The sequence below is a fragment of the Pangasianodon hypophthalmus genome, chromosome 3 (genome assembly GCF_027358585.1).
Source record: "Pangasianodon hypophthalmus isolate fPanHyp1 chromosome 3, fPanHyp1.pri, whole genome shotgun sequence".
Classification (NCBI taxonomy): Eukaryota; Metazoa; Chordata; class Actinopteri; order Siluriformes; family Pangasiidae; genus Pangasianodon; species Pangasianodon hypophthalmus.
The window spans coordinates 27,448,595-27,462,707 of NC_069712.1; the positions used below are offsets into that span (position 1 = coordinate 27,448,595).

General features: G+C 39.0%; 1 protein-coding gene across 36 annotated transcripts in view; it reads right to left on the reverse strand.

Moving 5' to 3' along the window:
* Positions 1-180: 180 nt before the first annotated feature.
* The window catches only part of dst (dystonin), a 138,705-nt gene continuing 124,772 nt past the window's right edge, over positions 181-14,113 (reverse strand). For 20 of the 36 annotated variants that reach the window (XM_053232745.1, XM_053232734.1, XM_053232732.1 and 17 more), the window contains 15 exons: positions 13,775-13,918; positions 12,542-12,730; positions 12,302-12,431; positions 12,044-12,207; positions 11,794-11,956; positions 11,466-11,620; positions 11,282-11,356; positions 10,765-10,782; positions 9,614-9,730; positions 8,413-8,530; positions 7,863-7,970; positions 6,536-6,726; positions 5,914-6,024; positions 4,741-4,864; positions 181-1,256 (listed from right to left, as the gene is read on the reverse strand). In XM_053232745.1, the coding sequence (XP_053088720.1) occupies positions 1,003-1,256; positions 4,741-4,864; positions 5,914-6,024; positions 6,536-6,726; positions 7,863-7,970; positions 8,413-8,530; positions 9,614-9,730; positions 10,765-10,782; positions 11,282-11,356; positions 11,466-11,620; positions 11,794-11,956; positions 12,044-12,207; positions 12,302-12,431; positions 12,542-12,730; positions 13,775-13,918 (2,061 nt within the window). In that variant the 3' untranslated portion in view covers positions 181-1,002. The remainder of the gene's footprint in view (positions 1,257-4,740; positions 4,865-5,913; positions 6,025-6,535; positions 6,727-7,862; positions 7,971-8,412; positions 8,531-9,613; positions 9,731-10,764; positions 10,783-11,281; positions 11,357-11,465; positions 11,621-11,793; positions 11,957-12,043; positions 12,208-12,301; positions 12,432-12,541; positions 12,731-13,774; positions 13,919-14,113) is intronic. The other 16 variants (XM_053232750.1, XM_053232744.1, XM_034303099.2 and 13 more) reach the window with 9 other exon arrangements.

The following is a 14,113-nucleotide window of genomic DNA, read 5'->3' on the forward strand; positions in this document are numbered from 1 at the left end:
GACACTGTCTGTTTTCCTCTCTCATGTCCAGTAAAATTTAATTTACTTCTCATAATTCATTAAAACATACTCCTAAAACATTACAGCTTCCATCTGACACAACACAACACATCTTATTTAAGATGGTACACAAACATCACAAATCCGGTGAATAAATTTAAACAGTAAAAAGGAGCAGGCTTTGCATTTTCGAATACTGCCATAGCTTTCTGCAAGCAGGTTTATTACAAAAATGTGAGTAATCCACTGACACCGAGTCATACAGTACACAGACATGAATGCACTTATGAATATCTGCTAGTTAGAACCGTGGAAGGTTCCTGTCAAGGTTAAATGGCACACAATGATAGGATTAGGAACTTAAAACATTATGCAGCAGGTGGATATGATGGACAGCCTTTTTTTGTTTTGAAGGCCATGTAGTGTTTTAGGAGGAGCACTTGCAGTGATTACAATTAGTTAGTATTGTATTGCCCTTTAAAATGCATTCTCAGCAACACATCATTGCACTTTAAATAGATGAATAAATAGTCAGGGTGCCCTTGTGAAACGCAGTGGCATAATATTATTTGCAAGCTTGTGGAGATTTACAGTACATTCAGCTTTCAACGTGAGCTCAGTCCAAGAATGTGGAAAATTATTTAGCTTCACAATGTACAGTCGTCTTCTCCTGCCAGTGCTTGCTAACCTCTCCTGTTGTAGCAGCGATACAATAAAATAAAATCTGATGCGACATTATTCACAGAAATTAAAAATACACAACAAATACACAAAACTGTCATGTTCCACTCACACAGCATCAATCCCACTTACTTCACCTCGTTTCTCCTTGGAATAATTTACAACTTGCTACACTTTTTTTTTTTTTTTTTTTCATAATTTACAACTTGCTACTTGTTCATTTTAAATAAGGACATTTTGCAGTTTTTAGTGTCTTCGGGAGTCCAGTTTTTGTCCAGTGTGTTCCAGCACAGTGCTGTAAAGATAGAAGCCAGCTGCTGACTATCTCTTGGTCGTGGTTTTGGCCAGTTTGCTGCTGGCCGTGCTTCTCCTCTGCGGTGTAGGGATTTTGGAGGGTTTAACTCCAGGCTGGCGGGGCGAAGAGCGTGGCCTTGCAGAGTCCATCACCGTCTCCGACACGTCAGAGCAGATGGACTGGATATCGGAGATGTCAAAGTCAGAGGCGTCGCTCCCTCGCCGGCTGCTTCCACGGCTCCCTGCCTTACTGCCAGGCCTGCTGGGAATCCTACTGTGTCCTGAAGGGGGACAGATTCAGTGACTGGGTAAATATTGATCTAATTTGAATTTATGTGCGCTCTAGATGCATTATAGCATACTACACTCACTGTCCACTTTATTAGGAACACCTGCACATTCATGCACTTATTTACTTAGTCAATCGTGGCAGCAGCACAATGCAGATACAGGTCAAGCGCTTCAGTTAATGTTCATGTTAATGTAATGGACAAACATCAGAATGAAGTGTGATCTATGGGACTTTGATTATGGCATGGATATTGGTAGCAGATGGGCTGGTTGAGTATTTCATAAACTGGTGATCATCTGGTAGTTTGATGTTGATTAGAGAGGTCAGAGGAAAATGGCAAGATTGGTTCAAGCTGCCAGGAAGGTTCAGCTTAATCACAATCACTCAAACTGTGGTGAGTAGAAAAGCATCTCAGCATCCACTCCTGCCAGCCAAGAACAGGAATCTGAGGCCATCATGGGCACAGGCTCACCCAAACTGGACAGTTGAAGATTTTTTTTCTCTTCCTAATCACCTGGTCTTTTTCCAGTCTTCATCTGTCCAGTTTCAGTGAATCTGTGCTCATGATAGCCTTAGATTCCTGTTCTTGGCTGACAGGAGTGGAACCTGATGTGCTCTGCTGCTGTAGCCCATCCATCTCAAGGTTTGATGTGTTGTGTGTTCTGAGATGATCTTCTGCTCACTGTGGTTGTAAAGAGTGCTTATTTTAGTTACAACAGACTTTCTGTCAGCTCAAACCAGTCTGGTCCTTCTCCTCTGATCTCAGCATGCAGAAGCTCCACTCACAGGATGGAGCCCATCTGGCACCAACAGCCATGCCATGGTTAAAGTCACAGAGATCACACTTTTCCCCATTCTGATGTCAACATTACCTGAAGCTTTTGACCTGTATCTGCATGATTTTATGCATTGCACTGCTGCCATATGATTGGTTGATTTGATAACTGCACAGGTGTTTCTAATAAAGGGGACAGTGTGTATATAGTGCTATATGTGCAATTTATAACATTGTGTTTTCGAGTCCCTTGTTTGTCCTGAGCAGTTAAACTGCCCACTGTTCTTCAGAAAAATCCTCCAGGTACTGCACATTCTTTGTTTTTCCAACATCATCTGCATATTTGATCCCTTTTCAACAGTGGTTATATGATGTTGAGATCCATCATTTCATACTGAGGGACTGGTACACAACTATTACAAAAGGTGCAAACATTCATTGTTTCTCAAGAAGGCAACACGATACATTAAACTTTTGAACAGGATGATCAAATTGTTTTGTCTTATGGGAAACATGTAAGTATCTTATGTAGCTTCAAACAAAATAACAATTTACACTGATCACTCTATTCAAAAGTTTACATCCCCCTGGCTCTTAATCTATATTGCTGCCTTCTTGAGCATCAGTTGGCACCTTTTGTAATAGTTGTGTACGAGTCCCTCAGTTGTCCTCAGTGTGAAAAGATGGATCTCAACATCATATAGCTGCTGTTGGAAAGGGTCAAATATGCAGAAGGTGCTGGAAAAGCAAAGAATGTGCAGTACCTGGAGGACTGTGAGAAGAACAGTTTAACTGCTCAGGACAAACAAGGGACCATAAAAACAGTTGTTGATCATCCAGGTAACACCACACAGTATTAGGAATAAAGTTTTGAACTGATTCATTTGTGTAAATTCACTACCATACTTTACAGTCCCCTCAGAAAGTATTGGAACGACAAGGCCAATTCTTTTGTTTTTGCTATACACTGAAGACATTTGGGTCAGAGATTAAAGGATTGATATGAGATGATAGATCAGAATTTCAGCTTTCATTTCCTGAAATTTACATCTAGATGTGTTAAACAACTTAGAACATGGCATCTTTTGTTTGAACCCACCCATTTGTTCAAGCGATCAAAAATCTTGGAAGATGGTATGCCCTGTTTGAGATTATAAACAATTAATAGCTCTGAATGTCTACTCTTGGTTTGAGCCCTGGGTTTCACCTGTATATCAACTGCATTTGTTGTTAAAAAGGATAAACCAACATGAAGACCAGAGAGCTGTCTATGGGAGAAAAACAGCTGAGAAAAGAGGGAAAATCGATCAGACCTATTCCACAAGCAATTGGCATAGTCAATACAACAAACTGGAATGTCCTGAAAATGGAAGAAACCACTAGTGTACTAACAACCAGACATCAAACAGGTCGGCCAAGGAAAACAACGGTTAGTAACAACAACCTCCACAAGGCAGGGATGACTCACAATCCACTGTTTAAAGAACACTTCGAGAGCAGAAACAGAGGTCATACCACAAGATGCAAACCACATATCAGCAATAAGAATCAGAAGGTCTGATATAAGAAATAAGAGATGATAAGAAATACAGAGATGAGAAAAGTTCAGGAACCAAGATTAACCTCTACCAAAGTGTGGAGAAAGAAAGGACCTATTCATGATCCAAAACATACAAGCTCATTGGTCAAGCACGGTGGCGGTAGTGTCATGGCTTGGGCTTGCACGGCTGCTTTTGGAATGGGCTCACTAATCTTTATTGATGATGTAACTCATGAGGGTAGAAGCAGAATGAATTCAGAAGTCTACAGAAACATTCTGTCTGCCAAGTCACAGAGAAATACATCCAGTCTTATTGGGAGGAACTTCATCATGCAGCAAGACAATGACCCAAAACACACTGCCACCACAAAAAAAAGACTTCATCAGTTTAAAAAGTAGAAGGTTTTAGACTGGCCAAGTCAATGACTTGACCTTAACCCAAATGAGCATGTATTTCACCTCCTGAAGAGGAGACTGAAAGGAAGAAACCACCAAAACTAACAACAAATGAAAGAAGCTGTGGCACAAGCTGTGGAAGAAGAATGCAACAGTTTGGGGATGTCAGTGGGTCCCTGGCTTGATGCAGTTATTACAAGCAAGGGATATGCAGCCAAATAGTAAGTGTTATTTACTTTAAGATTATCTGTTCCAATACTTTTGCTTGTCCAAAAATTGGGTGGTCTGGCACAAAAGGTGCCATGTTCTAAGTTGAGTAACTCATCTAGATGTAAATATCAGGAAATGAAAGCTGAAATTCGAATCTATCTCATATTCATATTTTGATCTCAAACCCAAATATCTTCAGTATATAGCAAAAGAATTGGCCTTGCCATTCCAATACTTTCGGAGGGGACTGTATGTGAACATCTGTTATGTGAAGTAGCTTATTCACGGCAGTACTAAACAAAATGCAATTTTTATGATCCCTCTTTTTTTTTTTTTTAATTATTAGCATTTTGCAGATTCTGCAAGGCATATGTAAACTTATGACCCCAACTGTGGCTATAATATAATATGCTGCATTGTGCTCTGTAATGTTTTTAGCCAGCTATAAGGAGCATGTGTCTAATTTGGACGTCAAGGCAACTACACTAATCAGAAAGAAGGATTTACTTCTGATAAGTTCATAAACGCTGAATGGCTGATTGTTTAACTCACCAGCAGCCTGACTTCTAGCTTTCAGAATAGCAGCGTTTATCAGGGTTCCCTCCTCTCCAGACTGGAAACCTTTTCCTGACAAATAGCCAGGCAACCGGAGCTTGCTGCCTTGAATGGGTGTACTCTGTGGAAAGCAAAAAAGTTTTTTTTTTTTAGGACAGATTAGAAGTTATCACACGGAAGGATTTTAAAGATCTTGCTTTTGATTTAGACCCTGAAAGTGTTACTTGGCTGGAAGTGTCTTGTACTGTAATGTACACAAAACATTATTTTGAATAACTGGTTAAGTTTTTAATCCAAGATTAAACATAAAATATAATGGAAAGTGACAGCAATGATGCAGTTGTTATATAAAGCCATTTCCATCATTTCAATAAAGCTGCATACTGGAATTTTCATTGTGGGAATAAACCTCAGTTATTCTACAGGAAGCACAATAACACAGACATGACAGGGCGAGCAAGTCTTAAAAAAGGAGTTACATAAGAAATAACCTGTTATAGGAAAATAATCCACACCATGGTGGTGTGATATGGCCTGAGACAATGCAGAGTTACTGTTACCACCCTGACATGGATTATTTTCCAAGAACAGCATATCCTGAAGTGTTTTATCACTTTATACCACAGCGATTTGGCAACAATTACATTTTGAGCTGAATTTTTTTTATTTATTAAGGAATACGTGTTTTTTAACTGTTTATAGTTGCATTTAATGATGTGGAAAGGCTATGAATTAAGTTAATTCTTGTTATCACTTGTGATAACAGCTATAAACATTTATTTCCTCACCAGCTTCCCTCTTGAAGTTAACAAGTTACAGATTGGAGAATTATACCATGCTGTGGTATAAAATTAATAATCTTCCTTTTAGTAGTTAAGGTGAGAGCACAGCCCAGCTGAAATAAGAAAAGATATTAAGAGAGAGTACCCCATTCCAGTACTACCAAAAAAAAAAAAAAAAAAACGCACACATTTCTCTACAGAACAACTAACTGCATTACAGAAGGTGTTCACTGTTAAAATCAAACATGTGGACAAAAGCAAGCCTAAGAATGAGACTAGACTGAAACCCCAGACAGTGTGTTAAGTTAAACAGCAGGAAATTGACAGCGAGTTAGTGACAACTGTTAGATCAATATTAGGTTTTGTCACTCCTGTTAAATCACTATACCTCATTGGATGACCCCTGGCTCTCAAAAGAGTCGGATGTCTTTAAGGGAGTAGCTGATTTGCTGTTTGTCAGCCAGGGTTTATCATAATTGCGGGTTAAATGTTGGAGAGTCTGTGAGGAATAATGGTGGATCAAATAGAGAAATATAAAACAGTGGTTTAAAATAGTAGGGATCTCCATAAAAAAAAAAAATTAAAAAAAAAAAATTGTTTAAATGGTGTATCTAAGTAGGTACTGGAATGCAAAAACACAATGTGACCTGATTTTCCAGGCTGTCAGCATAATTAATGTAGACTGGGCCAAGCTATATATCCTGCATCTTTTTCATCTTATTACAAGAATCTGACAAACTCTGGAGAAAGTGTTTCAGGAATGTGCTCCTGCTAACAACAGAATTCTTTGGTATAATAGGTAGCAATTATTAAGAAATAAACATGTTTAATACAATTTGATAAACTGGTGAACCTGTGATTTGAGGAAAGAACAAAAATAGACACATGAACTGAATATAGTTTATAAAACTGTTAGGATAATTAATGGCATCTGTGAGAGACAAATAAAAATACCCTTAGCCCTTAATGTTCCACTTTCTGCAAAAGTAACAAGTACAAAGGGCTCCCACCTTTGGTGTACCAGTCGCAGCAGGATTGGGCTGTGCAGGACAACTGTGGCTGGAGTTCGATCTGTTCGGGGAGGCACCCCTTGAGGATGGCCGTGACCTTCGACCTCTGTAGCGAAAGCTGGCCATCACTTGAGTGGTCCCTTCCGGAAGTATGAACTTCTCTCGCAACTCCACGTTGGTCCTACCTTTAGCTAAGAAGAGTGCACACACAGTAATGAGTCAGGAGCTACCAGGAGCACACACTGCTCATATGGAGTGGATGGACTGTATAGTAAAAGTGATTTGACAAAGAGAAACCCATTGCATAAATGGGTCCAAATGAACTCTTCATTTGAAGGTAATGTGTTCTAATGACTGGCAATGATATGATGAGTCTGGTGAGCGATTTAATATGAGCAGATTGCATGCAGCTTCACATCACTGATATGTAATGGTAAAAAATATGGGTATTCTGTATAATCTACTGAACATGTTTATGACAGGAGACAGACTCTTTCCATATCCTTCTGTTAACAACAAGGTTTTAAAGCAGGCTATTCTTAAATTAACATTAGGGATGCATCAATACTGATACTGGTATAGAGTATAAATCTGATACCATGCTCATTTACTTATTAAAGAAAAATGCTCTGATACTGACATCTGATAGCACGTGATGTTTTGTGACGTAAGCCTAGTGTACATTGCCATGCTTACGAACAGAAATACAAAATGACACCGACTCGGACGTATTTCATGATTAATGATTAAAACAAAGCAAAATTAAAACTGCAAAAACATCAAGAGGAGCTACTACAGCATCTTCTGACAATACTACACTTTGCTTGTGAGTAAAATTCATGGCACTGCTCATTTTTAATGCTTGCAGATACTGCTCTCATACCCTCATGATCTCTATTAAAGATAGGGTGTAAACGGCATAACATCTTGCACATAAAATACTGCGGGAACATGCACTTTTACTTGGTCTGAAAAATGGCATCAATGCATCCCTAATTAACACTAACCAGTTTTAGCTGTATTCTTTTTTATCATAGTGTTTATATACAGAAAACGAGCCCAATTTAGAGCAAAGATGGAAGTAAGATTGTCAAGCAGACTGCATCGAAAGAGCTGAGAACACACAAAGCATTCGCACGGAGAGGCAGCAGAGACTGGCCAGGAAAGCAGCCTGGAAACACAGTGCAACAAACAAGTGCATGCAAGGGAAGTCTCAGAAGTAGCATGGGATTAATGTTAATGAGAATACCATTGCTCCAGCCGGAACACTCAGGTGCGCGCACACACACACACACACACACACAGTCACATGGGCTTGCGCACATACCACTGGGATGGAGCAAGGAGAGAAAGTGTGAGAGTTGCCAACCTATAGGAGACTGAGTAATGGACGAGTTTGATTCCGAGCGCAACATTTTACTCCCGTGGTGATGAACTAGAAGAAATGATAGTTGGGTTCTTAGCACAAAGAAAACAGTGGGTATATTCAGCAGGAAAACAGTAGAGAGAGACAGAGAGTAGAATACTGAGATAGCTGCTTTGTAGGAACATGTCAGCAAGCTTTCAGAACTTCATACACAGCCAACCAGAATGCAGAGGCAGAAGACTCGGCCACAATGTCGTACATGACCAAAAAACCTGGTTATAAACATTAAAGATGGCTTCTAGTACATGGCTATATATTCAAACTGTTTTGTGAAGAAGATAATACACATTAATAGCAGAAGTAAGAATAAAAAATATAAATCTAATAAAAGAAATCTAACGATGTACAGTATATATACTACCAAGTCCTATCAGTCACTTCTCTGCCATTTCAGAGTGTCAAGGCATGTTTTTAACCAAAACAAGCAAAATGAAACACGGGCCTCCATTACCTCTACACGGGTCGTTCTTGACTAGGAACTCATCGAGGGCCATCCAGCCTCCTCCCACCCGCACCATAACAGTGCTGCGCAGGATCCGCACCAGCCTGAGCTGCTGCGAGTCTCCAAACTGAGCAGGGAACAGAGAGTAGCGAGTCAATACTTAGTCACAGTGTGAAAGTCACACAGCACTGACATAAAGCCACAGGCTGGGAAACAGCACAAACCGGACACTGCAATGACATATTTTGAGCCCTTCTTTTAGCAATAGTTATTTCTGTATATATTAATAAAGATGTAGTGATGACTGATCACAGTATTAATCAGATTTACTCAGTTTTGGATTTAGATACATGCCCTGTTTGCACTTGTTGCCCAGCTGAGAAAACAATTTTGGACATAAACACAACATCAGTTTCATTCCAAAGAACATACAAATGAATGGTCAATCCAGCTGGTTCAAACCTTGTCTTTTGTTGCTGTGTATGTACCATTTAAGAGTAGTGATTTATGCTTAAGAATTTTGAGCATTGCTAAAATGTGTCATCAGGATGTGATAATCTGACTAGAAGGTCAATTGGTTGTGTTTTGTTTCAGATATGAAGACCAATCTGAAGACCACTAGAGTGTGCTGCAGTGTTGTGCGTCCTCCTGAACAGCAAATCTATACACTAAAAAGCTATTTTTGGCATCAAAGTGGAAGGAGGGTAAGTAGAACTCTGATTATTCAACAAATCAACAAAATGAAGTTTGCCAGTTGGATATGGCCAAGGTGTAGTTCACAAGACACAGTAAGTTATGGCTTCATGCTTTCTGTTCGAAAACAAATTAAACTGATCATTAACCAACAGAAATCTTTCCACAAATCAACAGTACATACAAAGGTTGCACTTTCTAGAAACCACCATACTAATAGAGAATGTGTGTTGACGTTGATGCAGAACCAATGTGGCTAAAATCCAATGACACAGTAAAAACAATATGGAAAGATGGCTGGACCCCACTCTAACACTCCACATGATCAACACACTCCCACACAGTGATGACCCTCTTGCTGAGCCTCGTTTTGGCCTCCGCCCTCTCAATGTGAGAACCGGAATGATTCAATGTCACTGGTGAATTTGGTGATTGCGGGTAGAAGATGGAGTTTGAAGCATGATCAAATAAGAAGTAAAAAGAAGGCACAACAAACGGCTTAGAAATGACCATTTACCAGGATACAGCTTTCCAAAACAGCAACGTGCAGTTGGGAGTTTAGATTTTGATTGTCCCTGTTTGTTATACTCTCATCGGCGATTAACGGATCATGTAAGCAGTGAACCAGACCAAACTGTTAAAAGAATTGTTTCAGTTGATATGGAACAGCAAAAACTGAACAAACTGGTGCACATGACAGCAAAAAAGGCTTGAACACAAGCAAAGGAAAAATGAGGTTTGCATGAATTTCCCAGTCCCCCAACACGTCACCAGATAATCAGCTATGAGTTACTGTGTATCTTCACAAAGCATGACCTTGAGAAAGCATGTAGCCCATGATTTCAGTGTGATTTACATTCCCAAAATGGGTCAACAACAGCATTTTCAATCTTTCAAAGACTACATTGAAAAAGGGAAAAATAACTCAAGTATTAGTTATTATTTTAGCTTGGGTTAAGGTCCTCTGAGATGGAAGTTTAATCATTAAGGAAGGCAATAAAAGGCAAGCACCCATGTTATGCTTCAAAGCTCTCAGAAGATGAACACAAATCAACTTAAATACTGAGGAGGAGAACAAAGGTTGTTAGAAAGGTACTGTGACTCAAAAGCAGATAGGCAAGATCGTAAAATTCATGAGATGTCAAAACTTCCTAAAAAGGACTAACATTCCTTTTCTTACTACAAATTGTGATCTAAGATGGAGCACTCCCACTTCGTTCTGACCTCTGTTTAAAATAGTTTGCTCATGTTGGCATTAATAATCACTAAAAGTAATGTTCTACACCCGAGAGCCATGATGAATATTTTTAGCCTTTTTACCCCATAGTAATGCACACCATTTTTGGTGTCATTCTGAGTAAAACAGCTGGACAAACCTTTTAGCAGTCTCTCTGTCTCTTTCATTTAGTCTCTGTCTCCCTCTCTCTCTCTCTCTCTGTTCCACCTGCACATGCTTTTACACACCATTGGAATACTCCAATGGAATTTGTGACAATACAGAGAAAAACAAAGCTGAGACCCAGCATTCTTAACATTTTGTTTGCTTATCGGCTTCTGAGTTCAATAGTGACTAGGTGCAAATCTGGTAAAGTATTAAAAAGGAAATTGGTGAAACCAGAAAAGGCAATCACAGCAGCACAATGTTAAGGAAGCACTGTGTGTGTATACCTGGTTTCCAAGGTAGAACTGAACAGAGGAGAAAAATAAAAAAGACAAACATTAGAAAGCATTGTTTGAACAGGACATTGCATTTTCCTTAGAAGAGCATTTATCAACATACTGTGTTTGTACTGGTATTTGTTCAGTTAAAGAATACTGCCCAATGAAGACAGTACAAGAATTCATATAGTAAGGGGTTAAATGTGTTCTGGCAGCTCTCTTGCCCTTTCATTAAAAAGTGAAAAATTTAACGTCACATGAGAATGCTATGAAGTCATTCCTTCTGGCAAAAGCTGTAAGGGGGAAGTCAGTCTCAAGAAGTAGCTGGACAAAAGCCAGTGGCACACTCCCAATTTTCCGCAATTTTACACTGCCATTGAAACACTCTTTTCACCACAGGACTAGACATGGGCTGCAGGATGCTATATTTGCTTTGGCTTCATGCTTGCATTGTCTTCACATATGCAAAGGAGTAGATCTGGACTTTATACTAGGCATGGCAACGGTAATATGGTCAGTTTCTTACCCGGTATTTGTTCGCACCAATTTGCTCCACTTGGAACCGTTTAGGACACTTGCACTTTGCCACCTGGCGTGTTACCTTTATTTAAAAAAAAAAAAAAAAAAAAAAAAGTCAGTATATTAGAATGGAGAAAAAAAAAAACAACATATGGAAATATATTGTCCCAAGAAAAATACTTGAAGCATACCTCATCTTCTATCTTATCAGCATCAGTAAGTGGTTTGTAGGCGTCTTTGTTTGGATGCAGAGCAGCAACAAACTCATAGTAGTCAATGTAGCCGTCACCATCACGATCAAAAATGTCTGCTACAGCACTCATCTCCAGTCGACTGGTGGGAAACTCTACAAGCAGCAGAGAAAGAAATTATTAATCTTATCTGTTTTGCAGGAATTAAAGGAATAATTAAACCACAACTGTAGCTAATATTGAATGAAAGCTAATACCAAATGCAAATGGGATCCTCCTGGCTGCAAGCTAGGTTTGTCTAAGAACTAGTGAAGGAAACATTACTTACTTGAAGAAAGAATCCCGTCAATAAACTCCTGCCTGGTGACTTTGCCATCCTGATCCTTATCCATGCGACGAAAGAAGTCCATGACCCGTGATTTCTTGTGGTTCATCCATCGCATGTAGCGCTTCCTCCAGACATCAAAGTCAAAGTTGGCGAATTCTTTCAGCTGAGGAGATGTAGGAGAGGGGGTTATAATCACATCTGACACACTTAGACTTTAGCTTATTTGCTAAAGTTTGTAGTTCTAACTGACCTCCTCTAATCGGTCCAGTGCATCATTCAGTTTTCTTCTCCTGTCCAGGGCCAAAAGCCAGACCTGCTGCCATTTACTGACCAACAGGTTCACTCTTGGGTTCTTAGTCTCTATTGGAGCCTGGACTGTCGCTGGATACATGGACTGGGCCTGGGATCTCTTTCCTGATCATCAGACAAGTTCACGTACAGACATAAGATTTGTATTTTGTGCTCAACACAACATAAACATAGTTTAAGGATTTATGTCAAAACCTACGGCCTGTTCTTCCTTTTTCCAGTACTGGAATCTGAGACTGAACTGGTGGGTCAGCTGTGGCTTTCCTTTTATGAGTTTTAGTGACTTTGTCCACATCTGGTTGTTTTCTGGTCATCTCCTCCATGAAGGTCTGAATCACAAAATCAAATCATAAGGCTTTAAACTAAAAAAACACCAAACAACAGCTTTCTTAAAGTAGAGGCAATGGAATAGCAGTGTTTTGGTACATATTACTGGTACCTGATGCTCAGTGATGAGAGCTTTGATCTCCTCAATCTCCTGAGGCAGGACCTCCTTGTCTTTCTCAGTGAGTGTGGTCTCTGCCCACTGTAACCAGCTCAGCAGATTCTCCAGGAGTTCCTGAGTGGCCATAAGCTCACTCAGAGCACTAGATAACCTCTGCTGATGCTGCCGTGCCCACGCTGTGACCTGAGCAACAACAAATACACAAATAAGAGATGTTGAGTTTATAATATCGTACAGATAAGTGCAAAAAGTGTGCTTATGCTAAAGACAAAGGGGGCAATTCAGCATGTCCACATTTAGTGTGTTAGGTTTCATAGGTGTTCCTTATCACAAATGACAAAAATGGGCTAAATATCCATCCATATGTGTATATATATATATATATATATATATATATATATATATATATAATATATATATATACATATATACATATATACACACTTCTTACACACTTTTTTTTAAATCCCTTCATATATTTTTATGTATATAGTTTTTCTTTATATTTAATATTTCTCTATATTTTCTTATTTTATGTCGGAACAGTTGTATAAAGCATTTCACTGCAAGTCATACTGTGTATGGTTATGCATGTGACAAATAAAATTTAAACAAAAAGTGGATGTTACAATGTTAATAGTAAAAAATATATCAAAATATAATTTAGAAAATATTAACCGGCCTTTCTGAATGTAATATAAAGATTCTACAAGAACTTAAAAAGAACCCCCACACATTACTCCTAACATATCTGTTTCTGTCAGAAGTCATACACTCTAGCTTCAAAAAAATCAGGTCTCAGACCAAAAGGGTCAGGGCAAAACTCTTGACTTCCTGGTGTTGGTTCTTTTCCAATTATTTTTCCGTGAATTCTGCCTTATGTTTTGTATCCTCGTCTCATTTTTTTTCTTAGATACACCTACTTTTCTTTTCATACTTAATGGAATTACTTATTTGTAAGCAAACTGTAATATAGCAGTCCATCAACTTCATTTTTCCAGTCTCTGAAACATTAAAATGTAGTCATGTAGTTCATTATTACTGCACATAATCTAAAATGTGAGGCATTTATACCACATATATGCCATAAGTACAAAAGTGTAAAAAAATTTTTTTTAAAAAACTGGCATATATGAGTGTCATGAAGCTAAACTGCAAAATACTTCATGTAAATTCTGCGTGAATAGGAGTGTGAAAGGTTACTGAGTTGAGCAGAATGAGTCTGACCTCCTCAAAGCGGGCTTTAATTATGGTGTTCCAGTGTTTCACAGTGGTGATAGAGTCTGGATGGCAGATAGCTAAGATGGCTTCACCCATGCTGATGGCTTTGCCCAGAGCTACACTCTTTTCTTCCAGCTTCTTCATGAATTCCTGCATGGATCACAGTGTCCATCATTAGTCAAATGGCAACACCAAAGTCAAAACAATAAGAATTTACACGGATGTTCCAGTGAGACTTTTCCCATCCACCCACCTTCTATGTGTGTGAATAATGTCTGGTGAAAACTATGTGGAACAAATTATTCCTGGTTCAGATATGAGATCATGCTCAAGGGATATGTGTTT